Below are 27,328 nucleotides of genomic sequence, written 5' to 3'. Positions count from 1 at the left end.
ACTAGCTGCAGCTGTGAAAGGGAGGCATGGCCAACACTAATGTATAGGGCATTACAATAGTCCCATTGGGATGTGATAAAAGCATGAATAAGCCTTTTCAAAACCACTAAACGATTACAACGGTTTGACTTTAGATAACAGCTTCAATTTAAAGAAACAATTTTTGACTACTTGGCTTGTATGTTTCCCAAATGTATTTCTCAGAGACACCCCAGCAGTGGTTTTAGTTAAACAAAGCTGTTGTGTTTCAAAGGCTGGTAAAGTGTCATTGGCATAACTACGAAATGAGACACTATGTTTCAATGTTAAAGATAGATCAGAAAGGGGTATGCAAAGGGAAAATTACATTGGTTCAAGTATCACTATTTTCTTGGGGACTCCAAAGGAAATTGAATTTTTTTTTTTTTTGTTTGTTTGGTTAGAAATATATTTTGTAGAAATCCAGTGCTACGAAACTAAGATCAACAGCTTCTTAAAATATGAATGGACTGTTAATCCTTTGTGTTTGTTTCCATAGAGGGTGAAGTATCCAGATCCATATGTCGTCAGGAGAAATGGGTTCTGTCACTAGGTTTGACAGGGTGAGGGAGACCCCACACTATGACCAGGTGCCTGTGGGCTCCCTATGGCGGGACATGGACCTTCCCCCTCCACCATCAGCCCTACATGGAACAGTGTCTGCAGTCAGTTTAGACCCCCTTCCCCCTCCTCCTCTCCCTGAACAATCAGCTGTTGGACCTAAATCCTTCTCTCCTCCTAACGATGATGAGCCAGTGGAGGCTGACCGTGATACAATGGACATTAAACCAGTTCGCCGCTTTATCCCAGATTCCATCAAGAACTTTTTCCGTGGCAATAGCACTAACCGGGGCAGCAAGGGTTGGTCCATTCCCGCTCCTACACACCCTCTACCTACTCCTCACTCTCCCACCCCCTCATCCAGAAAGAGTGCCAACTGCCACACCACAGCAGGAATCCGATGCTCTCCGCCCCACTCTGCCCCCCCATCTCCTTCACTTCCTGGCTCCTATCGGGATCCCTATGGTGGCTCTGGAGGTAGCTACACATCTCAGAAGGAGCGAGATGGACTGTTGCTGGGTGCCGAAGCTCGAGACTTGGCATCAACATTGCCCAGTAATCTCTCGACCCAAACATACCAGGAGCGAGTGGAGGAGTATCATCAACGTTATGCCTACATGAAGTCTTGGGCTGGCCTGCTCAGGATCCTGGGTTGCGTGCAGTTACTGCTTGGAGCAGCTGTGTTTGCCTGTGTCTGTGCTTATGTTCATAAGGACAATGAATGGTTCAATATGTATGGATATTCCCAGCCACAGCTATTTGGAGGGCTTGGTGGAGGTCCTGGTGCATTTGGACATGGGGGGACTTCCTACACAGGTCCCAAGACACCTTTTGTCCTTGTGGTGGCTGGTCTTGCATGGATAGTGACTGTTATTCTGGTAGTTCTTGGGATGTCCCTATACTACAGAGTCATCCTTTTGGACTCCTCTTGGTGGCCTCTCACAGAGTGTTCCATCAACCTGGTGTTGACTGTGCTCTATTTGGCAGCAGGGGTAGTTTATGTGAGGGACACAACTCGAGGAGGGCTATGCAACATCCCGGTCTTCAATAATGGAGTAAATGGTGCATTCTGTCGTACTGAGGCAGGTCAGACAGCAGCTATTGTCTTCCTTTTTATCACCATGGTGCTCTACTTCATTAGTGCAGGAGTGTGTCTCAAACTGTGGAGGCATGAAGCAGCCAGAATGAAGAAGGAAGGGCTCGCACAGGAGGTCTGTCTCCAACATATCCGTTTTTCTGCCTACATTATTTCTGCAAACCCTTTTTTTGCAATATTGCATTACCCTAAACCAACTCAACTAAATACTAACACCAATCCTTCATTTTGACATAGCTCTTTTCAACATTTTGCTACAATGTTGATATGGAGTTAGGTTTTGTGGGGTGTTTGTTGGTTTTTGTGAGTGTTCGTCAAAAAATGGCAGCAGATTATCTTATAGTTATGACAGCATTTGGTAGTGCTTTTCTTTTCTAGTTCACCACTCAAAGATCTTTTACACTGCAAGCCACATTCACCCATTCACACACATAATGAGCTTCTTATTCTATAGAGTGTTACAGGGTACACAGGTAAGCATAAAAAGGTTGTGTTAAAATCTATTATTGAAACTAAAGTGTAATAACATTTAGAATATTGTTTCCCTAACTTTAACACAATGCAAATTTCTAATAAATTATTTCCCATCTCTTCCTCCCATCATGACAAACCCAGATGAGAACCATTGGGACATCGGTTCCACTGTCTGTAGTAAGTCTCAAGGACTTATTTCATAATTGCTCTAGTAAGCACTGCATTGCACACGATATATATCAACTGAATTATTCTATTTATTTACGACAGCTGGATTCAGCATCTAGGGCCTCAGAGCAGACACCCCTTCCCACCATGCAACCGGACATCATGAATGCTCCAAGCATCAATGTGGCTTCATCCTTGATGGCACTGAAGCCTGAGATCCTGCGAGGTCACATACCAGCTGGACACATCCCCAAACCTATTGTTATAGCAGACTATGTTGCGTAAGTATTACTTAGAAAATATTACATGGAAGGTTTTCTGTCTTCTCAAACCCCAGCTGGTCGAGGCGGATGGCCACCCTTCCTGAGTCTGGTTCTGCCAGAGGTTTCTTCCTGTTAAAAGGGAGTCGTTCCTTTCCACAGTCGCCACAGGCACGCTCAGAATGGGAGATTGGACTGAAGACAAGTTTCAGTGCAATCTGTTGGTTTTCTTAGCTAGGATATTATTTTTGAATTGGATCTATATGAATGAAATGGAATATGTTGAAATAAATTAATTGAATTCCAATTGGCTTGAATTGGACAATATTATTTAAGTGCCTTGAGATGACATTTGTTGTAATTTGGTGCTATATAAATATAACTGAATTGAATTGATTGTATTTCTATATTTGCATTTTTTAGCTGGACACCCACATACCCCACAGTGTTATGTTTGACTTCAAACACTTTAGAAAACTGTAGAAAGCAACATGGAGGCTGTAGACAAAGTCAGCACCAATTGAATGATTTTTGAGCACCATTTGTGAATAAAATTTAATGAATTTTGTGGGTGAGGTGACAAAGTTTCAGAAGTTGAATGAACAAGCTTCATTTGTCACAGAATGCATCCAACTGTGCCATTTATCTTAATTTTTCTCCAGATCTCTAGCTGCTGTAGACTGCTTTGCACTTTTTTTCCATACATTTTTTCCCTCCTTATTCCATACCAAAATATTACTGGTTACTTTGATTAAATAAAACACAGGGAGTTTAGAATGGGACAAAATTATAATTGTACTTTGAGAAAAGTCTACAAACAAGCCAAGCCTCTTTCACCTGTACCACTAACACACATTATAAAAGACATTGAGAGGTCCTCCTGTCTTAGTCAGGGGCCCAGCAACCTGAGATATGTTTTATGCTTCTGACAGAAACTTGGATAATTGACACCCTCACGTTCCTGTAGGAATTATTTGGAAGGTTACAACCTAAAATCCATCCATCCCACTTAATCCAGTTCAGGGTCGCAGGGGGACTGTCCCAGGAGCCTATCCCAGTTACTATCAGGCAAGAGGCAGGGTACACCCAGGATGAGTTTCCTGGTCCATCACAGATTCTTAAACTCATGTATCCAAATGCAAAATGATAGGAGAGCTTGAAAAGAGAATTGAAAATGTTGCTTAGAATACATGAGAGTGAGTAATTTATTGCCTCATTGTAAACTCCACTTACCAGACAAAATGCTAACAGGCAGACACAAGTTTTCATTAAAGAGATCACATCATATGAAGAGCTCCATGATCCATGTTCCAAGATGATAGATCTTGTTGCCATCCATTCAAGTCAGTACCTGGTCCAGCACAACTTAAGTGACTCCATCCATCCATTTTCTATACCCGCTTAATCTGTCCGTCGGGTCGTGGGGGGGCTGCAGCCTATCCCAGCGGTTAGTGGGCGAGAGGCGGGGTACACCCTGGACAGGTCGCCAGTACATCACAGGGCCACACTGAGACAAACGGGACAAACAACCACACACACGCTCACACTCACTCCTAAACACAATTCTAGAGTCACCAGTTAACCTAACATGCATGTTTTTGGACAGTGGGAGAAAGCCGGAGTATCCGGAGAGGACCCACGCATACACGGGGAGAACATGCAAACTCCACACAGAAAGGCCCCAGCTGGGAGTTGTATAAGTCCATCCATATAACAAAAATAAGAGGCCAACCCCACAAACCCCTCCAACATGGATCTCATTATAGAACAGATGCAGTATTTACAATCCACTAACAAATCAGTGGATCGTAAACACTAAAAAGGTCCCCTTTAGCTCACGGGGGAGAGCAGTCACCCCCCAGTCAGATGGTTGATGGTTCAGCTTCCCCTGGCCGAATGTTGACGCGTCCTTGGGCAAGACACTGAACCTCACGTTGCCCACCAATGCATCCATTGGTGAATGTGTATAGATTTGTGTATAGAATAAAGCACTGACTAAGATGTGCTGGATAAGTGTGAGTGAATGTGGCATGTAGTATTAAAGCGTTTTGAGTGGTCAACTAGACTAGAAAAACACTATACAAGTACAGTCCATTTACCATGAGAAACAAATGAAACCTCACTCCTCCTCTACTGTAACAAGCTTTACCCTTTTCTGAGCAGAGAATCTGTAACGATGAACATGAATGAATGACAAAGACCAAAGAGCTATTGCTGACACATCTGTCAGGGAGCTGCCAGTTGTCTCTACACATCCACCTAATTTGACAATTATCATCCACACTGACTCTAAGTTGTTGTGTGTTTTGTTTGTCTCTGAGAGCAACGACCCTATCATCAACCTGCCTCTACAATAGGTTTTAGATAGACCAGTAGAGTTCTTTTGTTAGTTCAATATCTTTTGGAACTGTAAAGATCACTTTAAACTTAGTAATATTAATACAAATACATATCAAAACAGGAATGTGTGAATAAGCACATACCACAACTAAGACTCCCTTTCTGCTGCTCATCACCTCTTTCACCCCTCATCCACAAGGCCTCTTCAGTTCTGAGTTGAATATGACTGAAAATCTACACTAAGAGATGGGCTACATCCACTTCTGTGTCGAGAATATTATCCCCAAAAGGACAGTGAGGCACATCCCCAGTAAAAAATCCTGGCTGTGCAATGACCTAAAACGCTGCTAAACACAAATAAGGGAAAGGAGACAGGGTGGTAGAGGAATGTACAGAAAAAAGCTGAAGTAGAGAATCGCAGGCTTCAAGGGGAGAAGAGATCAGCCTGATTGGGAGCCTTTTTTATGAGCTGAACAGGCTTTCCAGTAGTTTCAGTTCAGAACAGTGTTTCTCAATTCCGGTCCTCATGACCCACCACCCTGCATGTTTTCGATGTTTCCCAGCTCCACCACACCTGATTCAAATGAATGGCTCCTTATCAAGCCACTGCAGAGCTTGATGACGAGCTGATCATTTGAACCACATCATCTGCAAAAAGCAAATCGGACACCCTCAACGCCCTGGCTCCGCCTAGAAATTCTGTCCATAAAAGTTTGAGGATTGAGGAGTTCCTCGAAGTACTCCCCCCACCGACTCACAACATCCCTAGTTGAGGTCAGCAAGGCCCCGTCCCCACTGTAAACAGTGTTGACTGTGAGCCGCCCCCCCCCCCCCCCCCCCCCCGAGACGCCGGATGGTGGACCAGAATCTCTTCGAGGCCGTCCAGAAATCATTCTCCATGGTCTCACCGAACTCCTCCCAGGCCCGAGTTTTTGCCTCAGCAACCGCCGAAGCCGCGGCCCGTCTGGCCTGTCGGTACCTATCAGCTGCTTCCAGGGTCCCACTGGCCAAAAAGGCCCGATAGGACTCCTTCTTCAGCTTGACGGCTTCCCTCACCACTGGTGTCCACCAGCAGGTTCGGGGGTTGCCGCCACGACAGGCACCGACCACCTTACGGCCACAACTCCGATCAGCTGCCTCGGCAATGGAGTCACGGAACATGGCCCATTCGGACTCAATGTCCCCCACCTCCCCCGGGATATGGTTGAAGCTCTGCCGGAGGTGGGAGTTAAAGCTCCTTCTGACGGGGGATTCTGACAAACGCTCCCAGCAGACCCTCACAATATGTTTGGGCCTGCCAGGTCTGATCAGCATCCTCCCCCACCAGCGGAGCCAACTCACCACCAGGTGGTGATCAGTTGACAGCTCCGCCCCTCTCTTCACCCGAGTGTCCAGGACATATGGCCGCAAGTCCGATGATACAACCACAAAGTCGATCATCAAACTGCGGCCAAGGGTGTCCTGGTGCCAAGTGCACATATGGACACCCTTATGCCTGAACATGGTGTTCGTTATGGACAGTCCATGACTGGCACAGAAGTCCAACAACATAACGCCACTCTGATTCAGATCGGGGGGGCCGTTCCTCCCAATCACACCCCTCCAGGTCTCACTGTCATTGCCCACGTGAGCATTGAAGTCCCCCAGCAGAACGAGGGAGTCTCCGGTAGGAGCACTCTCCAGTGCCTCCCCCAGAGACTCCAAAAAGGGTGGGTACTCTGAACTGCTGTTTGGCGCATAGGCACAAACAACAGTGAGGACTCGTCCCCCCACCCGAAGGCGGAGGGAGGCTACCCTCTCGTTCACTGGGGTAAACCCCAATGTACTGGCACACAGCCGGGGGGCAATAAGTATGCCCACACCTGCTCTGCGCCTCTCACCACGGGCAACTCCAGAGTGGAAGAGAGTCCAACCCCTCTCAAGAGGACTGGTTCCAGAGCCCAAGCCGTGCGTCGAGGTGAGTCCGACTATATCTAGCCGGAACCGCTCAGCCTCCTCGCGCACCAGCTCCGGCTCCTTCCCCAACAGAGAGGTGACATTCCACGTCCCAAGAGCTAGCTTCAGTAGCCGAGGATCAGACCGCCAAGGCCTCCGCCTTTGGCCGCTGCCCAGCTCACATAGCACCCGACCCCCTTGGCCCCTCCCACGGGTGGTGAGCCCGTCGGAAGGGGGACCCACGTCATCATTTCAGGCTATGCCCGACCGAGCCCCATGGGCATAGGCCTGGCCACCAGGCGCCCGCTGCCGGGCCCCACCCCCGGGCCTGGCTCCGGGGGGAGGCCCCGGTGTCCCATATCCGGGCAAGGGATCACAAGGTCCAAATTTTTTGTTCATCATAGGGAGTCTTTTGAGCTGTTCTTTGTCTGGTCCCTCATCTAGGATCTGTTTGCCTTGGGTGACCCTACCAGGGGCTTGAAGCCCCGGGCAACATAGCTCCCAGACTCATTGGGGCACGCAAACTCCCCCACCACGATAAGGTGTCAGCTCAGGGGGGAGCATATATTAAATATGTTTCCATAATTGAGGGTGTCTCTGAATGCAATGCACATTAAATAAAACCATATATAACTGATAAGTCTTGTTTCCTAACTGATAAAAACTTGTTTCCTTACACAATTTCTATCTGTTCTTTGATTCCCTATTTTGTGCTGTACTCTCTTGTACTGTGTTGTATCGTCCTGTATTGTCTCATCCCTCAAATATCTTTTGTCTTGCAATTTGAAAAATAGAAAAGAAAGGAAAAAACAGTACTTGTTGTGGCACAATTTGTAGTGTCACTGTAAAAAGAATCTGCTTATGGAAAGGCTCACTGAGCTAAATGCAACCAGTTGCCCGAACAAATTTGTTGTCTCCTGTCCTGTTTCTTAGGAAGTATCCCAGCATCTCCTCAGATGAGGAAAGGGACCGATACAAGGCAGTGTTTAATGATCAGTACGCTGAGTACAAGGATCTGCATGGTGAGGTCCAAGCCATGGTTAAGAAGTTTGAAGAGATGGATGAAATGATGCAGAACCTCCCCTCCAGGCCCTCCAGCCAGATGGTACAGCTCTCCCTCAGTTTCACACAGCATGTGTACAAACACATTCATACACACACACACACTTGGATGCAGAATGCATATTTTTGTCCAATTGCAGTTTGTTTTTGTTTTTTTCAGGAGACGGAACGGATCAATAGCATTTTAATGGAATATCAACGGAAAAAAGCTGTAAGTATACGTGATAAAATGGGATTTGTTATCCATATACTCTCAACTGTTTGTGTGTATGCTTAGCATCTTGAGGAAAGTTTTTTTTTATTTCTACAAAATCTATCCATTGCTAAATGTCTATGAACAAAAAAAAATATTACTTACAAGACCATACTTTTGATCTTTCATTTATAAAAGGGCTACTCTAGTTATTACGACTTGAACATTAATTATTTTAAGGAATTTTTTTTTAAGGAATTTTTTTTACGGAAATTGAGAAGGCAAATATCACATCTAAGCAGAAAGAGACAGGAAGGGTTTTTTTAAGGTAATTTGAAAGTTGTTGGTCTCAACAAGGATCTGTGTGACCTACCAGAGATTTTGTTGAGCAATGATGTTAATATCTGGGCATAAACCAGGTTTCCTGATATTCATGTGTACCTCTTTTGCATGGCATAGAAATTAATGTAGCAAAGTCTAAAAAAACAAAAGCTAGGATACATACTGGTTATATACTGACAGGTTTGTACTCACAGTTTTTATTTCATTCAAAAAATTTTGTAATGAAAAACTGAAAAGCCCAGATAAAATTATTTCCAGAGATGGTTAAAGATGTTTTGAGGGCACACTTTTTGCTTTTTTATCGTGGTTTCCAATTAGCTTTTCCCCCATTACCCTCTCAATTTCTAACATTTGACTACTTGTAAACCTGGTGATCAGGATTACAAAGGCAAGTTACAAGTGCAATTTAACCATCCTTTAAACCTTCAATAATAAACTTGATTTGAACATATTTCAATTCCCTTTCTGTACACATGTACAAAGGCTAAATCAAAATGTTATGGTTGGTGGCAACTTTCTCAGCTTGTCACATTTTCTATGATTATACTAAGGAATAACATTACATTTTCCTTATTCATCTAAAATATAATTCTCTGATAGTGTGTTAGATGTCTGGGTGACATAATTAGTGCCGTGGCATCCAAAGTAAAGATTGAGGCTTGTCTTACGTGAGTGACCCAAAAACAGGTACAATGCTTGCAATGAATAAAGTAGCAGGTGAGTCACATTTCAGGAATGTGGTCATCCTGTCAACCTGACAAAACCAAAACATTTGTTTGTTCATTCCTCTGGTGCAGTCTGAGAAGAGGAGGCAAAACCTGACACAATTTAGATGATGCACAGCTTCGAGAGATAAATTTCCCACGGGATGCTGAAACTGCGATTACACCAGGTGGTCAAATAAATGCGAGCACTGGCTTCCATTCCTCCAAATAACCCTTAACTTTATTAAGCATGCTTTGAATTAGTGCTTCTCAAATTTGATACATTTCATAGTTTTTGTGAAATAATAATTTGGCTCAAATTTACACACTACACTCATAGCGAAAAGCCTGGAATTCAAACTTTTCCTGTTGAGGTGAATGGAGGTTTCTACCTATTTTTTAGTTTTTTCAGGGCAGATATTAAGTCCCTGTTAATACATGTGGCTTTGATGGCATTATTTGTCAAATGGTTTACTGTGGTTTACTGAATTGCTCTAGGATATATTACCCCAGATTATTTGATATTCTCTGACCCGCCGGAAAGGTGTCCTTGGTATAAAAAACATTGCTAAGACAGAGAGCTTTTCAGAAATCTGTCTGTCAACTCATCCATCAATCCATTCATGTCTTCTCAATTTCTTGTTAGGACCCTACATATCTGGAAAAAAGGGAGAGGTGTGAGTACCTAAAGAACAAGCTGTCTCACATCAAACAGAAGATTCAGGAGTACAACAAGGTCGTGGACTTGAATAAAAATAACTAAACGCTGCAGTTAACACACATTCGATTCACGTGCTGTCTGCACTTGTAAGAAAACACTGTCTTGCACATAATGGAGCAGTCAGACAAAAACTGTTTTTGTTAACCCATAATTGTTGATTATAGCTATGCCATTATCATTTTCTTCCTGTTAAAAGGGAGCCGTTCCTTTCCACAGTCGCCTCAGACACGCTCAGGACGGGAGATTGGACTGAAGACAAGTTTCAGTGATATCTGTTGGTTTCCTTAGCTGGGATATTATTTTTTCCAATTGGCTCTATATGAATTAATTGGATTATGATTACAATGAATTGAATTCCAATTGGCTTGAATTGGACTATATTATTTAAGTGCCTTGAGATGACAATTGTTGTAATCTGGCGCTATATAAATAAAACTGAATTGAATTGAATTGAATCATTTTAAGATGATTAAGATGAATTCCATCACCATTGCCATCATGACAAAATAAAAAATGTCCCAGAATCAGTTTCTTTTTAACAAATAATGAAAGACTGAAATTAAATGGGGATTTGAAAATATTGCAAGTCTATATAAAGTAATAGATAATGTCACATATGTCATATGTACAGTATTTGCATACGACATACAGATGATATTGTATATGAACAATTTTGGATTCTTTTTTGCCAGTAATTTTATCTAAAGTTAAGAAAATGAACCTGTGTTTAGTCTGACTTAGCATAGAGAAACGTCTCGATCAGCTCCTTAAAAAAGAGATTAAAGCAACATGTTAATCTTGGAGTGGAAACTTATATCTTTCTCATCTGATTCTTGTATTATAGAAGACATAAAAATATCCCTGTATTGTCACTACCTGATGTGAGTCACTAGCATATGTGACATCTGTGCTTAGACAAGACTGGCACAAGTGCCTCAGCGAGGTAGTCACTTCCCTCATCTGGCGATAATGTATTTAAGAAGGACAGCATCCTCTCATTTAATTTGAGACACAAATGAAATGAGCCTACTTCTGTTGTCTACACAAATACGGTTGGAAAAATGATTGACATCCATCTTCAGAAGTTCTCACTCCTAAAGTTAAGATTCATCTTAGAAAATATTAACTACACACTTAGTACACAGATTTGATACCAATAGATAACCACAGATATAGATCTCTGTTCCCCAATAGTACCTGTGTTTGTGCATGCATGTTTTGCATCAGTTACTCACATTGAGTAGTGACTGTTTACATTTGTTAAGAATGTGTGGCTGTTTTAACACAAATAATTAGATTCCATTAGAGCTCACTGTCTCAGCTGGTGAGCTAAACAATGCTTTGTATATGATTTCAGATCAAAAAGCAGCTGTGAATACATGAAAGCTTGATGATTGATAAGAGTGATAATATTGCAGATGGATGTTGTAAGTTAACCTTTTATTTTTGGTCAGATGGCTATTTTTGTATTTTCTATGTATTATAGTGTGGACTTATCATCATTCTACACACTTTTATTTATTTTGTATTGAATTTTGTATTTTCCTCTGTCTTCTCAGAAATGACTTAGCCGCTACTTTTCTGTTACTTGTACACTGTTAAATTTGACATGAGTATTTTATCATTTTGTATCACATGCAGTATATCCATCTGGTTTATGCCAATAAAGATCCTTTCTGTATAATTATAATTGTAATTTCTTTACTTTAACCATGAAACCAAAGCTGTGACTACCTCTAAATGCTTAGTTAGCTTCTGCAAATGTGTTTTGTAAGTATTTGATCTATATACAATATAAGAGTCTAAGTTAATATTTATGGTAGAATTGCTCAACCATTATATATATATAATTGTCATTAACCTACAGATTAAGACGATTTCCCAAAGAAATTGTGAAATTCAGATATTTTCCCAGAGAATGATTGCGGACTTCACTAACTTCAGATTGTGAAAAAAGTGCAGATACATTGAAAATGTTGAGGCAAAATTTTATTTAATTGATAACAACCACAGATTAAACTGTATCAATTAAAATAGTAAAAGAGGTAGAGGAACCCACTAAATCTTGATGTGCCCCCCCCCCCCCACACACACACACACACACACGGAGTTGTGTGGAGTTGGTACACAGACTAGTCTTCCAGCCTATGACGTGTGAACAAGGGTTGGAGATGATGCTGGCAGAGCTCCATTTTTAGAAACATGTCTATGTAGTTCAGTCACTCTTCTAAAATGGCGGCTGTTGTCACTTTAATCTACCAGCATAGCTGGGATTACTGGTTTTGCTTGACAGAGGTGTAATAGCTATCTGCTTGTCAGTTTCACAATAGTTGTGGTATTTTTTGTGATCTCCCTCAGTAACGGTGAAACATCATGATGGCCTTAGATAAGAAAATAATAAGGGCCCATATTCCAGATCCAGTAAATAAGTCCTCATTGGTAACCAACATTTAATTAACATTGAAAATGCTTTTAAATTAATCTTAATTGATTAATACGAATTCTATTTTTGTTTAATCAATAGCATGTGTGAACTTAAGAGCCTGTCCATTGATGCTAAAACGTCCCATCTTAACGTCAAAAGGTACAGTTTGGCTCGTTCCAGTTAGTGAAAACCTGTTCCCTGGCTGAAACTCAGAGGGGAGTTTTCCGGGGACACAGGGTGTGGACTGCAGGTCTGTGGAGTATCAAACCATTTCCTTGTGTTTGGTGTGATAGCTGTAGGGGGAAGACAGGTTAGACCTGTATGACCTGGGGACGTGCACGTGATGGGCACGCACCTGTAATGAGACGCGCATTGTTGTCCCTGAGCGTCAAGGTGTGGATAGGTGGGGTCGTGCGCTTGTTGGACTTATTGACGTTGAAGGACAGTACTTTGTTCATCAGGACCAGATTCATCACAAGGTGGGTCAATCTAAAACTTACAATCTTTTTTTGATTACGAGATGCATAAGACTATTGAATTCTCTGTGAAGAGTGGTATTTACTGACGTTCATGAAAAGACGTTTGACGAGAAATGATCAAGGCTGTACGTCTTCGTTCGCTGAGCTTTTTCTTTTGTTTTTCTGCAGGCTACTCTCTTGTCTTTATTTGACAACATTGAATAGTAGGCTGTTTGACTGAACTTCGTAATAGCGTAAAGTAATAGTATATATACGTGTGTGTGTCGTCACCCAGTTTCTTTCAGCACAAACAGGTCCGAGCAATAAGCAAGCAGCAGGCTTCACCTCTCATTGTAGAATAACTTAATAGCACCTCAGTGATGAAGGTCAATATTTGAGGATTTCTTGACAATGAAATTTAGCATTTACATCACTAAGCCATCACCATAACTATACAAATTCACTTTGAATGTTTTTTGTATGCTCCTCAATAGGTCTGGGTATGGAACGATCAGAATGTCTAAAGCTAACTCAGATCACTCCATCTGCTGATAAGTCTTATACAGAGTTATAGATAGGTTGTATATGGTATAAGGCAACATTTGACAGTTTAGCATCATCATGTAGAATACAAAAAGAGTTTTGTATTTGTCAAAGTGAGATATTTAAAAAATTGTGATATTGGCAAATAACACTCACTTAATTTCACTTCATATAGTCCAATTTAGTTTTAGGTACTGAGTGGTTTCAAAGGTGTCCTTGAAATTTATCAGCTAAACTGTGATATGTTATCAATTTGTGAAGTATTGCTAAATTAATTTTCAAATAGAATAGAAATTGAAAAACTCAACACACACTATTACTTGATGTTTTGTTCCTGGTCTGAAATGTGCAGTCAGGTGGCACGTGGGCCACACTCACTACAGTGTCGTCACTGTGAGAGTTGACATTTATTGTTGAAGGTTTATCTCTTTTTTTTAATAGGTAGAGCACCTGCTGCATTTCAGCATGCCGAGCAACAAGCACAACAACCCTTTGTACCCACCAAGTGGCAGCAAACAGTAAGTTTATTCCGTTTTGTTCCTGACTGCTGACACTGACAGTATGTTTACTATAGGGCAGCGTTGACTTGGCAGGCCAACTCTTGGAAAATGCCTCAAAAGTCAGACAAAGATAAGATTATAAGGTCCATAGAACAGCCAAGATTGTTTAATTAGCTGCTTGACAGAAAATGTGATAGGCAAGGCAGGGCAATTTTGTTTGTATAGCACATTTCACACAAGTGCAACTCAATGTGCTTTACATAGCAGCAAAATAAAGAACAGAATAAAAGGATGAAAGGATAAAAACGTGCAAAGACACAAACAAAACAAAACAAGACAATAAAACCTTCTGTAAAATCTGCTCAGCCGGAACCAGAAGTTGTGCAAGATAGAATTAATTCAATTCAGTTTTATTTATATAGCGCTAAATTACAACAATTGTCATCTCAGGGCATTTAAATAATATCGTCCAATTCAAGCCAATTGGAATTCAATTCATTGTAATCATAATCCAATTCATTCATGTAGAGCCAATTCAAAAACCAATATCCTAGCTAAGGAAACCAACAGATTGCACCGAAACTTGTCTTCAGTCCAATCTCCCGTCCTGAGCGTGTCTGTGGCGACAGTGGAAAGGAACGACTCCCTTTTAACAGGAAGAAACCTCTGGCAGAACCAGACTAAGGAAGGGTGGCCATCCGCCTCGACTAGTTGGGGTTTGAGAAGACAGAAAAGAGGGAAAAGAGGGGGGAAAAACACCATAACACCATTCAAAGGATACCTGTTGGAACAGGGAAACACAAGTTAATAACCACAATAATGTCACATGTACATAATATCATTTGAGAAATTAAACAGGGGGAAAAAGAGAGAAATTAATAAAATGCTTTGGTAAAAATACTTAAATACACTGCACTTATATTCTGTATATCAGAGAGTATGCAACATACCAAAAAAAATAAAGAATGACAGTTACTAAAAAAATCTGAGTTACCTCATCTCTAATTTCCATCAGGGCCATGATAGCCCCTTTTACACCCTTAGACCCTCCCACTTAGCGTAGTAATTTCATTAGAAAGAGAAAATAAACATATTTCTTTCAAAGACATGCATGTATGATTTTAAAGATAGTTTGCACATGATTTAAGAATATTTCAAAAGAAAACCTATTGCAGGACAGTTCTTAGCACAGTTTTATTAGTCTCAGATGTTTTATTTACTTAATTCAGACAGTTTGAGCCTTCTTGTGTACCATCTCTTCCATTAGCACAGGATGGTTGTTTAAGAAATTGAAAGGTACCCACTGCATCACTTAGGGTTGAATAACTTGTGGCCAGCTGAAACATATTACTCATTGCAGTATCTTTCCTGTTGGAGTGTTGTTGTGTTTTTACCTATTTACTTACCTAAACCCAGGTGTTTTTTTCCACCAGGCAGTGTATTTTGATAGCTTATTACTTATTTAACTCACTGAGACCTAAGGCGCTGCTTAAAAGCCATCTCAGGCTTTGATGCAACAAACATTTCACATCAGGTTATTTCACACAAAGATGAAATAATGCATATATTAAAACAGGTCATAATGAATTAAGGACTTTTCTAAGCAAAATTATATTTATTCTTGCAGCAGTTAGCATGTGAATCTTTCCTGCTTTTCGTTGACTTTGAAGTAAATTAATCAGTAGATAACCCTTAGCAACTATATAAAACCATCAAGTCATAATACTATGAAGACATTACAGGCTGAAAAAAGAAAAGTCATTTAGGGGATAAAGCTCATATTAGATGTCTTCAAATATTGAGTGAAAAGCAACATATAGGCCAGCAGAAAATACTCTAGGCCTTTTCACATAGTGGTTACACCATATCCTTACAAAGAAATATGTTCTTGCTAAGCTTTGTTAACTGAATATCAGTGGGAATTTACAAATAGAGAGCTGCAGAATCAGCTGACTGACAAGGGTTCCATTCCCATTTTAAACTTGTAATGTGAAAAAGGCTCATGAAGCCACAGTTTCCACATTTTTTACTAGGCTGGATAATCTCAGTTTGGTCAAGACGAGATGTTAACCAATACATTCCAACATGAAGCCACTTTAGGACATCTCTTTAAAATTTCAGGACATAAGTGAATGGGTAGCTTGACACTGTAACCTTATAGATTCAGTTCAATTCAGTTTTATTTATATAGCGCCAAATTACAACAATTGTCATCTCAAGGCACTTCAATAATATAGTCCAGTTCAAGTCAATTGGAGTTCAATTCATTGTAATCATAATCCAATGAAATCCAATTGATTCATTTCAAAATAATCCAATTCACGCATATAGAGCGAATTCAAAAACAATATCCTAGCTAAGGAAACCAACAGATTGCACCGAAACTTCTGATGTAGATGTAGTTTACATTTCTTGGGGAACATCTGACCCACCACAAAATTACCTGTGATATGTGGACTAACGCTTTAGTTAGTTAAGAAAATCATCTGTATTTTAATTATTGTTCTCTCCAATATTTATCCACATTGCCAAAGTCGTACATTACCCCTTTATACTGTCATATGGTCTAACAAGACAAACAATATAATGAAAGAAAAATAGTTGAAAAGCCATCAGGTGAGGGAGACCCCATAAAAGCTTAACAATCTCAGCTAAAGATAGATACTGTTGATTCTTTTGGATTATCTTGCTGAGTAAATAGGTTTCCCCAGTCATGTTAATCCCATCCAAATTCACTCAAGACAGCAGGAAAATGATAAAATTTTGAATTGATCCAATTGATAAATCATGAAACGAGAGGGCTTTATCTGTAAAACATTTACTGTTGGCTGTCTAAGATGCACATGAGTCCTGATCAGTATTACTTGCTGGTTCCTTTTCATGTCATTATTTAGTTTAATAGATTTTACCACGTCTAATCTACAGAGATTGATCAAAGCTTGTCTGCCCTCTTGTTTTGCAGCCACAGCAGCAAACACAGACACAGTGAGCTTATGTCCAACCCAGCCTTTCCTTACAATCCAGGAGACAAGATGCTTCACTTCTATCTCTGGACTTCACCTCCGGGTGTGATGAAGATATTGTGTATTATCATCATCATCATGTGCGTGGCTGTGTTTGCCTGTGTAGCCTCCACTCTGGCATGGGACTACGATATGAGCCTTATGGGTATGGGAGGTGGAACTGGTTTAATACCAGGTTATGGATCCTCATACGGCAACTCATATGGTGGCTCTTATGGTGGCAGTTATGGCAGCTCATATGGTGGCAATATTGGCAGTGGTTCCTCTAGCTATGGCTATGGAGGAACACAAATGGATCCCAAATCTGGCAAAGGCTTTATTATCGCCATAGCTGCAATTACCTTCATAGCTGTGCTCATCATATTTGTCTTGGTTATTTCGAGGCAAAATGCTGCCCGTTCCTCAAAGTTCTACCTCGCAACCATCATCATCTGTGCCATCTTAGCAGTTCTGATGATCATTTCCACCATTGTGTACCTTGTGGCGGTGAATCCAACAGCACAATCCTCAGGGTCTATGTACTATAACCAAGTACGCCAGCTGTGTGCACAGTATCAGAGCCAGAATCAAGCCCAGGGTATCTTCATCAACCAGTACCTCTACCATTACTGTGTGGTGGAGCCCCAGGAGGTGAGAAATATTTATTTTCCTTCTTATTTTTATCATTATAACTATTGTTGTTGTTGTTTCATTATATTATATCTACTGGTTTATCTATTTATTGACTCTTTTTTTTTAGCTGTGGTAGAGTTTAGTACAAATATGCCAATTAGCCATAAGCTCCAGAGTGAATGTACTAAGAATAACAGAAATTATGTTATAGGTTGTTTTTTTCCACAAAGCCCACAGCATAACTCATTCGAATAAATGGTTCTGATCTTCAGCTCTCTACGCTCTGCAGATGAAGACCCATTTATCTGAATCAGGTGTGCTGGAACAGGGAAACATGGAAAACATGTAGGGCTGTGGGCCTTGTGGACCATAGTTGGGGAACACCGATTTAAAGGAACAATGTGGTGCCAAGAGCAGAAATCATGATAAAAAGAGAAAAAAAAAGAGACCAACAAATCTAATTTAATATAATTGTGTGTTAGAGTGGAATTGTAGATACTGGTGCTCAAAGAATGCTCCATTCAAACAATTCAGCCATGAAAATATCATTTCTAGTTTTAAGAAAAGCACATGAAAATTTAGGATTGAAATTTAATTTTACATTTGTATGGATATCTGGTGGATATTTTGTCTGATGCCACCTTCAAGATTTTCTGTGAGCTTCAGAGAAATTAAACATCCCATTAAAACGACATCATTTCCTTGTAAATGTTTGTCACTAACTACAATCTTAATGTATGTAGATTAAGTCTTGATTTCCAAATCTTGAGATTACATAATTCTCTTAATTTTCTTGGTTCTGAAAAACATTTCAGCCCTCTCTCTCTCTCTCTCTCTCTCTCTCTCTCTCCCTCTCTCTCTCTCATAGTTAAGAAATCAGGCAACAGAAGAAAGCTGACAGTAACTGAGTTGTTACCGAGTACATGCAAATGCAGACTTGTACTTCAAATGTAAAATACCAAGCCAAACTATAAATCTCTGTCATTTGGAGAAGCGTTAGCAAAAGCTTCTTTGTAATATAACTTTGTCACTGCCCTCTAACTTGTGGCATGTGCAGGTAGAGGTTTGGTTTCACTCAGTTTATGTTGTTTACTTAAAGTTCTGGGTCACCTTCCATCTTCAGACATCCCTGTCATTAACTATGCTTGTTAACAGATGTAATTTCCAATCCCTGATGTTGACTCCTGTTGTTCCTGCAGGCCATAGCTATTGTCCTGGGCTTTCTGGTGTTTGTTGCCCTCATCATCTTGCTGGTGTTTGCAGTTAAAACTCGCTCACAGATAAGGCGCTGGGGCCGGGACCGAATTCTCTGGGAGGAAGTAAAGATCGTGAATGTTGGTCTCCACAACAGCGTTGGAGAGTGGGTGAGTCTGTGTGTGTCTGAGTTGGTATGTCAATATCATATGAACATTTTGCTTAAACCATTCAGAGCTAATGCCTAGTTTGAGAATGCATTTTGTAACCTGAGTAGTGACTTAAAACAGCCTCCTAATCCTAAGTGTTCTCTGAAGGTGCTTAGCAAAACTTTAATTATCAGCCTCTGAAGAAACTATAAATCTGAAGAAAAAAACATTTGAATGGTTAAACCTTTGTGTTTGTAAGAGTGAATCTCCAGCAGAAAGCTGTGACGTGCTTGCGTGAACAGGAACTACCAGATCAAACCGTCTGGCCTTTTCCTGAAAAGTTCCAGTGTTCATTAGTGAACAGTTCCAAACAGCGCTGTTAAGTAAAATGTGGCTACTGTCATACATTTCCAACTCTCTTATGGTTTTCACATACTGTCACACCAAACATGCAAGTATTTTCATGCATTACAAAGAAAACCTAATTATAACCCATAATGTTTCAGTGTGAAAACAGGAGACTAACAGCACAAAGGACTGAGCATGCACAGCATCGCGTACTCTGGTTTCAAGTCACAGGCTTTGTGTCACCTTTAGAGTTGTACATCAAAACAGTCCCTGACTGAAGGGAAGTGCTGGTTGAAATTATCAGCTATTTAAGTTATTATAATACATTCCTTAATAACACAAAGAAGACACCTGTTTTTGGAGCTATTTAAAAACCTTAGTACCTGGATTTAGTGAAAGGTGGGATTGGATTTAGGCATTTTTTATTAATGTAAAATGTTTCAATTATTCTATTCTTGTTTATAAAGCACCTTACAGAGAAAACAAACAAGTTAGAGTTTACAGTTTACCTCTTGTTTATAGAGAATAACAACTCAGTTTGCTTATCCAGTATGGCATGATAGCAGCGAAATGTAGAGATGTCTGGCTATAAATAACATTGTGTTTGCTGAAAGCCAAACACAGCATATCAGCACAAACACCTCATACCAACTGTCAAGCACAGTGGTGGAGGGCTGATGATCTGGGCTGGTTCTGCAGCCACAGGACCTGGGCACCTTGCAGTCATTGAGTCCACCATGAACTCCTCTGGATACCAAAGTATTCTAGAGTCAAATGTGAGGCCATCTGTCCCACAGCTAAAGCTGGGCTGAAACTGGCTCATAAACAGGACAATGATCCCAAACACAGCAGCAGATCTACAGCAGAATGTGGGAAAAAGAAAAGAATCAAGGTGTTGCAATGGTCCAGTCAGAGTCCAGACCTCAGCCTGACTGAAATGCTGTGGTGGGACCTTAAAGCTACAGTTGGTAAGATGGAGAAGAGAGCAGATTTAGCTTGAAAGGTTGAACCAACACAAGCTTGACTTTTTATACTTTTTATTTTCCACCGTCCAAGAATTGGATAACTGCAGAGTTGAACGGAGGAAGCCGGATTACCCGGAGAGAACCCACGCATACATGGGGAGAACATGCAGACTACACACAGATCCTATACAGATATGTTTCTGTATCCTATATCTTATTTATATATATTCATCTAATAGTAACCATGTATCGTTAAAGCCTAACCCTAACCATTAGCAGATGGGAGAAAAGTTACTATTCGCAGAAAGGAGAAAAAGAAAAGTTAATGGAATGTGGAAAAGATTGTGCAGAACAGGATGTGGCAATGATCTCTTGCTTGAAGGGTGAAGGTTTAATACCACCGATCACCCCCTTCTCATCCCTAATCCCCTGGTATTGTTGTCCAGGTCATGAATGGCAGCTGTCAATGTCATTACACTGCAAGCTCCAGTGTCATTCCATTACAACTGAAGTGGGCTGTAGTCCAATAAAGAACTTAAAAAGGAAATGTAGCTAATGTACAATTTTTGTTGTGAAATTACTGTTCTGTAACACGTAAACCTGAAAATGCAGTACTGAACACATAAAGCTATAGATATTGTCGGGATATCGTAAGGCCTGTGATGGACTGGCGACTTGTCCAGGGTGTACCCTGACTCTCGCCCAATGACAGCTGGAATAGGCTCCAGCTCCCCCCCGAGTTGGATTAAGCAGGTATAGAAAATGGATGGATGGATATCCTAAGGCTATAAAATGACTAAAACCACAGCTTATAAAAAAAACAACTATATAAAAGGATTTTGTTTTCCTTAAGTATGTGGTTGCAGCTATGACATGACATTTTCTTAAGGAAATGTTAGGCTGGTTTCTGCCTGGTTTAGGCTGGTTTGCTGTATCAGCAAACTTACTGGGACTCTGCAGATGTGCAGGGTCTAATTAATGCTACCTTTTAGATCAGCTGTGGCAAAGCTTCCCATTTATGGGAATTGGCCTACAATATATTGTAGAGGTGTAGACAACAACAATCTGGAATGTTAATATTCTAAATGGGGATTAATCACATGTGTAGTCGGTGTGTGTGCGTCAGAGAGATGAGTCTGGAAGCAGGGTAGGATGGTTTCATTTGCAGTTTCTGGGTGTGGTCTGTTTAGCCTCTTAGTTTCAGCATGATGTCCTGTGCTGTCTGTCAGGATAAGTGGCAGTGACCTGAGAACTATCTCAATAGCAGCATAGCATTCATTTCAAGTGTGTGAACTGTCCCAGCAGCACCTTTAGACCTGAGTTTAAGCAGTTGTTGTGGCTGGAAGACATTGTCCTGGGCTGCGGTTGATGGTAGTGTTAGTATCTGTGGTATTAAGGCATGCAGGAAAGACTAGACAAACCAGTTGGTCCAGGTGAATTGCTCTCACACCCACAGTGTTTTTCTTGTGTTACTTTAGCCTAAATTTTAGGAATCCTGCTGAAACTAGACAAAAGCTACCTAAAATAAATAAACCTAGAAGTACAAATGAACTATTTATTTCATTTGATGACAAATTAGAAAAACACACTGCTGTAAAATTCATTCATTTATCTAATATATTGTAATAATAATGTTTTTTATTAAACATATGCAACTAGATGTAGATTTTTTTGTTACATTTTAACATGCTTATCTTTTCACAGTTCAGAGTCATGGAAGTTGTTTTAAGGGACATTTACATTGTTATATAACAGTTTTTATACTCTGATCATTACTGCCATGTTTGTGGACTGTTTATCTTAGTTTAGTTATACATTTTGTTACAAGTATGTTTAGTTTTTCGGAATACTCTTTTGTCCAAAGCAATTTACATGTGAAATAGCACTGACGCTTGAGTACAGTATGAATTCCTGGGGCAAGTAGTAAGAACATAATTTTAAACAACAGAGAGCAAGTAGAACAGGTAGAGAAGTGCAAGGCAAGCACCAGTCTGACTGACTTAAATGCCTCTGTTAAAGAAATGGAGAAAAGCGTTATGTTGCTATACACGGGTTTGTAAACCACTGTTTTTGCATCTTGAATTCAGTATATTGTTGTCACCATCTTGGCTGCTTTTAAACCAAAGGTGATCATATAGGGGAAGAGGGACAAGATAAGGGAACTCAAGTGATACTTGAAACTGATTTGTACAAAAAAAAGATTTCCCCCTAACTATGGAATTGTTTTCAAAATAATCACAAGTAATTCTAATAAGTGAGAAGAACTAATGACCATAATTAAAAATGTACTGAATAATGAGAAAAAAACACTTAACGTAGAGTTTTTATAACCAGCAGCTACTTCCATTCACTTTTTTTAAACACTCTTTGATTGTAAAAGTAACAGTTTCTCAGACAGAAGCACTTTCACTATTAAACCAGTTTGCTAAAATAAGTGTCTCTCTTTAAATCTAAAACTGGACTTTTTATTGAGTTGAATCAGTGATGCTAAGTTTGACCGAAGCTGAGTCTCAAATTTCCATCAGCAGTAACTAAAACTTTTCTCGCTTCAGGTGACCAATGTGTCTGGTGACCCAGAGGTGCTGGTTAATGACTACAATGACAAAGTTGGGGATTCTAGAGACTATCTGGACCAGCTGAACTACAACAAGCCTTTATACTTACTAGGGTAAGCTGTGTGTCATATTTGTCGTTCTGTCAAAGCCAAAATGTTAAAACTACTCCATTCATGCTTACTTTGGATGAGGTGAGATTGCACGCAGTAAGAGCTGTGCAGGTCACACAAGCTTGAGATAATTGAGGAGAAGGAACAGAAATTGTGACTGCAAAGGAATTGGATCAGTTTTACACTGACTGAGAAGGAGGCCAATCTTATAATTGGAATTTGAGAGATACCTGCTAGATATGGTTGGGCTCACCTTTACGACACAGCAGAGATTCTAAAACAAATTTCTTGGAGAGAGGCTGGACTTTATCCCACTCTGGTTGGTGCTTGTTATGATGGCATCCCCGAGGCCAGTGGTGGACACCATAGGTGTTTGTGGATTCACCTAACATAGAGGCTGAATGGGGATTGGGGATGCCTGTGTGTGGAGGTCAAAGGCAGTGTCTCTGAATTGGCAGAGCTGGGTGGTGATCCCTCTTCTCAAGAGGGTGCTGAAGTGAAGAGTCTGGTAGATATTCAATCCTGTTATTCAGGAGGAGCTATGCCGTTTTTGTCCTGGAACCCTGGACCAGCTCTTTAGCTGACTTAGGCTTGTATCGTTCAGAATCAGAAAAAGGTGATTGTTACTGGGTGGGGGTAGAACAGATGAACAGATGATTGACAGGCACCATCAGCAGTGATGCAGACATTATCTGAACCAAAAATGGGAAGCTCTCCATGATGTACATTCTAACCCTCATCGGTGGTCATGAGCTCTCATTGGTGAGCATAAAAATGACCCTGCAATCAAGTCCCAGTTAGGTGGCAGAAAATGAATGGAATTGGAAGGATGAATTTCATATCCAAGAGAACTGTTTATGAGTGTGAATTTACAAACGGTTTTGTTACAGTCGGCTGGAGGTGAGCTGTGTTGTGCAACTCACCCCCAGGACATTGACTCTGGCTTAAATATATGCATGTGCATGCAGAAGGCCCTTTGGACAGAAACTGAAAGTGCACACTAGATAAATGAGGGAAAATAAACCCATTTAGAACAAAGACACATAACCATTAATTAAATTTGCCTCTGTTCTGAGGTGAATAATAGCCAAAGTAACACATAAAGAGAATTATGCAAATAAGAGAAGAACAAATTTGAAATTGTGATGTAAATATGTTCAAGTTAAAACTGGATCTTGTGCATTGCTAATGAAGCCAACTGCACTTGGGAAGAAACTTTGACAGGTTTAACTTCTTTAAGAAATATCTTGTGAGTTTTTAGTGAGGCGACTGGTGGGCAGCAGGCAATGATGGGTGGCTTCATCAAAACAGTAAAATGGGGAGTTTTAGAGGCCTATGAGCAGGCGAGACTGGACTTGTTTTGAATACATTCACATTTCCACTAAATTTACAGTTTCAACTCCCAAGTTGTTTTGTCCACATTAGTTAAGCAGGGGATTATTTTCCCAGTTTTAAATTTGATTGACTAGTGACTGGAGGTACACAACTGTTTGTGAACAGGATGAGGAACAGTGAGGAGAAAATGCAGTCTGAAAAAAACCAGTACAGAATTCTGTTCACTTCAGTTCAGTTTTATTTATACAGCACCAAATTCAAATTTTAGTCCAATTCACTGCAACATAATTAATAAATGAATTCTATTTGCAGGGACTCGGACATAAGCAGCTCAGTGGGAGGTCTAAAGCCTAAGCTGAAGGACGCTGTTGTGGAGTCTGGAGGCTACTTGGAGGAAAAGGATTTCAGTGTGTGAGTGGACGTTTGGGACATCTTCTTTAATGGTTATAATAACTGGCTCTGACTTGTACAGAGTTTTGTTCTCTCACCATAAATTAATTTTGTTCTTACAGGTTATTATCAGTAATGTAGCAAATTAAATTCTGTTCTTGTCTGTAGTTTGTTTCCGCCCATTGTAAATGAGCAAGAGCGACTGAACTTCAAACGAGAGTTTGACCGGAATCATCTGGAGTACAAGAGTCTGGAAGCTGAGCTGGACAGTGTAAACCAGGACCTAGCTGACCTAGACAGAGAACTAGACAGGCACCCTGAGGGCAGTCCACAGTTCCTGGTGAGGATAGCAGTCCCATTCTGTCAATTTGAAGTATAGGTAGCTGTATTTTTTTCATTAGAAACAGAACTATGTTAAGAAAATTAGAACACAGTAAGGAAAATGATCCATATACTGCAAGTACCCTTTAGCTTTTGACAACAGTCCAAAAAGCACCTTCTAACAATTCTTTGCATTTCTCGCTACGTTTCTGGCAATCTATCAGTATGTCAGAAACATGCTGTAATTCATTAGTTTTTTCTTCATTGGGATGGAGTTGAGGAGAGCAATATATCTATAGTAGGAAAATAATTCTTATGCTTGGTGTTGGGATTATGCATATTGGTGGCTTAATAGCTTCAAGGTATTGCAGATGATGTCTTCACACATTGTTTGATATTTTTGACATATGGATAATTCTACTATATCGCAATCCTACTGAAGCTCAATGCAAAGTAAAGGTGGATCAACACCTGGCCGTGAGTCTGAAATGACTCTGACAACCTTATATTGTCTGATGATTTCTCCTGATTCGTTAATGTGTACTAATACTTCTTATTTCAGGATGCCTTAAATGAATACACAAGACTGAAAAATCTCAAGAAGGTAAGGCACAGACACATATTTCTGACAGAGTTGTTCTGTTCTGTGAAATTATAATAGATGTAGCCCTCATGATTTCAATGATCTGTGAACTATCGTTTTGAAACCTGACGATTATTATATTTCCCAATTTGTTCATCCTTGGAGGAGAGGACAGGCCAAGTGACAGTCAATGAACAAAATTAAGTGTCTTTTGATTTGAAGCAAGTAACTATATGACATGTGACACAGCTGCTTCATCTATCTGTTGTTCTCTTGCAAGCCACTGCTGTATTTCATTAGTTCTGTCAGACAGGCATAAAGGATGTTTTTGAAAACATATATTTTTGTCTTTGATTTTTTTTACATTGTTGGAAGCCAAAAAGATACTCATTGCTTGTAGCTCCTCCAGGTGCACTTTAGGAAATTAAATTACCTTCAGAATGTTCTGTGGAGATCGATCTCCTGGTCACAGGCAGCACAGACGAGAGAGAAAACAAGAGGAGAAAGATTAGACAAATGGGATGAGCCTCTGGTTTTCCACATTTGAGTCAAAATTAATTATCATCATTTTAAAGTCAGAGTTGACTTTATTTGCTAAAAAGGGTGAAGGTGGAAAGTAATAGACCACACATATGTTGTGCCTTTTTAACCTTATCTGGCTTCTACAAAGAGCTTTATAGTTTGATCCTAATTCATCCATTTACACAAACACTCATATAGCACTTATTCCAAGGATATTCCATATTCATTCTGTACTTGAACTTGCAAGTGGAGTAGTGTGGGGTTCACTGTATTTTCCATGTACAATATGACACATGATGGGGCTTGAGATTGAAATGCTAACCTTTCAGTTGGAGGATGTAACCCTCCCTGAGTCTGGTTCCGATGGAGGTTTCTCCCTGTTAAAAGGGAGCATGCTCAGAATGGGATTTTAGATTGAAAGGAAGTTTCAGTGCAGTCTGTGGGTTTCCTTAGCTAGGCAACTAATTTGAAATTTAATGAATTGTATTTGATTGTATTATGATTGTATCACAATGAATTGGACTCTGATTTGCTTAATGTCTCAGGTGTGTTTGCTACTAAAAAACAAAAGCAAATTGATGAAAAAGATTATGTTCTTTTACAGTCCCCGGATTACCAACTTAAGAAGAAGAGATGTAAATATCTCCGATCCAAACTTTCGCACATTAAGAGAAAGATCAGTGAATACGACCAACGCCCATGAACCTTCACCTGTAACCTTGCTATGGAAAAAGAGACATCTTTTATTGCCCTGATCTACATTTTCTAATCAAGTCAATCAGCAAAGTTTTTCAGTACTACAGAAGAGGTGAATAAAAAGTAAAAAAAATTCTTGTATTTACAATAGTCTTTGTCTAACTTTTCATCCAACTTCATCGTATCACAAAGACCAATTTTGAAGAACAGGATGCATAAAGTGTATTTTGTTTAGCCTCTACTGAATTAAGAAAATGAGTTGTTTTATTTCTGTGACTTTTAATTAAGCAATAACTGCTTCATTGGAAAATCTAGGATGAGACTTTGACTTATGTGGCATTTAAGTCCATTTTTATTGTAAAAATATTTTTTTCATTTTTAGTCTTGAAATTGTTCTTTAGAATTATGTAAATAACAAAACCTTGATTGTTTATCTGAGACATTAAAAATACAAGCTTAAGTGAAATCAAGACTTTACTTGTCTTGTCTATTGTTGTCATGACTGTAATATAACTGATTACCAAGTTATCTAAAAAGAAATGGAAGAATCCTAACACCTTATTCCACCTTATTATAAGCTTATTCCACTGATTTTTTTGTCAATGATCCAAAGCAGTTTGGCTTTTGCTCTGCACTGATGTGTGCATTGATTTGCAATATTGAACATATATATCTGTTTGTATAGGACACAATGTAAGATTCGAATAAAAAGTAATTCATTGGTA

General features: G+C 40.0%; 1 protein-coding gene across 1 annotated transcript; it reads left to right on the top strand.

Moving 5' to 3' along the window:
* Positions 1-503: 503 nt before the first annotated feature.
* On the top strand, positions 504-27,328 carry LOC140309264 (uncharacterized). Its single transcript, XM_072387076.1, has 15 exons — positions 504-1,790; positions 2,291-2,326; positions 2,420-2,598; positions 7,786-7,957; positions 8,075-8,125; positions 9,800-9,913; positions 12,686-12,778; positions 13,742-13,818; positions 16,763-17,453; positions 18,635-18,799; positions 22,644-22,759; positions 24,404-24,502; positions 24,650-24,821; positions 25,365-25,406; positions 26,512-27,328. The coding sequence occupies exons 1-15, from the start codon at positions 540-542 to the stop codon at positions 26,608-26,610; spliced, it is 3,357 nt and encodes a 1,118-aa protein (XP_072243177.1). The 5' UTR covers positions 504-539; the 3' UTR covers positions 26,611-27,328.

Source organism: Leuresthes tenuis, unplaced genomic scaffold (genome assembly GCF_036924035.1).
Source record: "Leuresthes tenuis unplaced genomic scaffold, fLeuTen1.0.hap1 SCAF_6, whole genome shotgun sequence".
In the NCBI taxonomy this organism is placed as follows: Eukaryota; Metazoa; Chordata; class Actinopteri; order Atheriniformes; family Atherinopsidae; genus Leuresthes; species Leuresthes tenuis.
The sequence above is the reverse complement of the archived record's forward strand: the minus strand, read 5'-3'. Positions and strand labels throughout refer to the sequence as shown.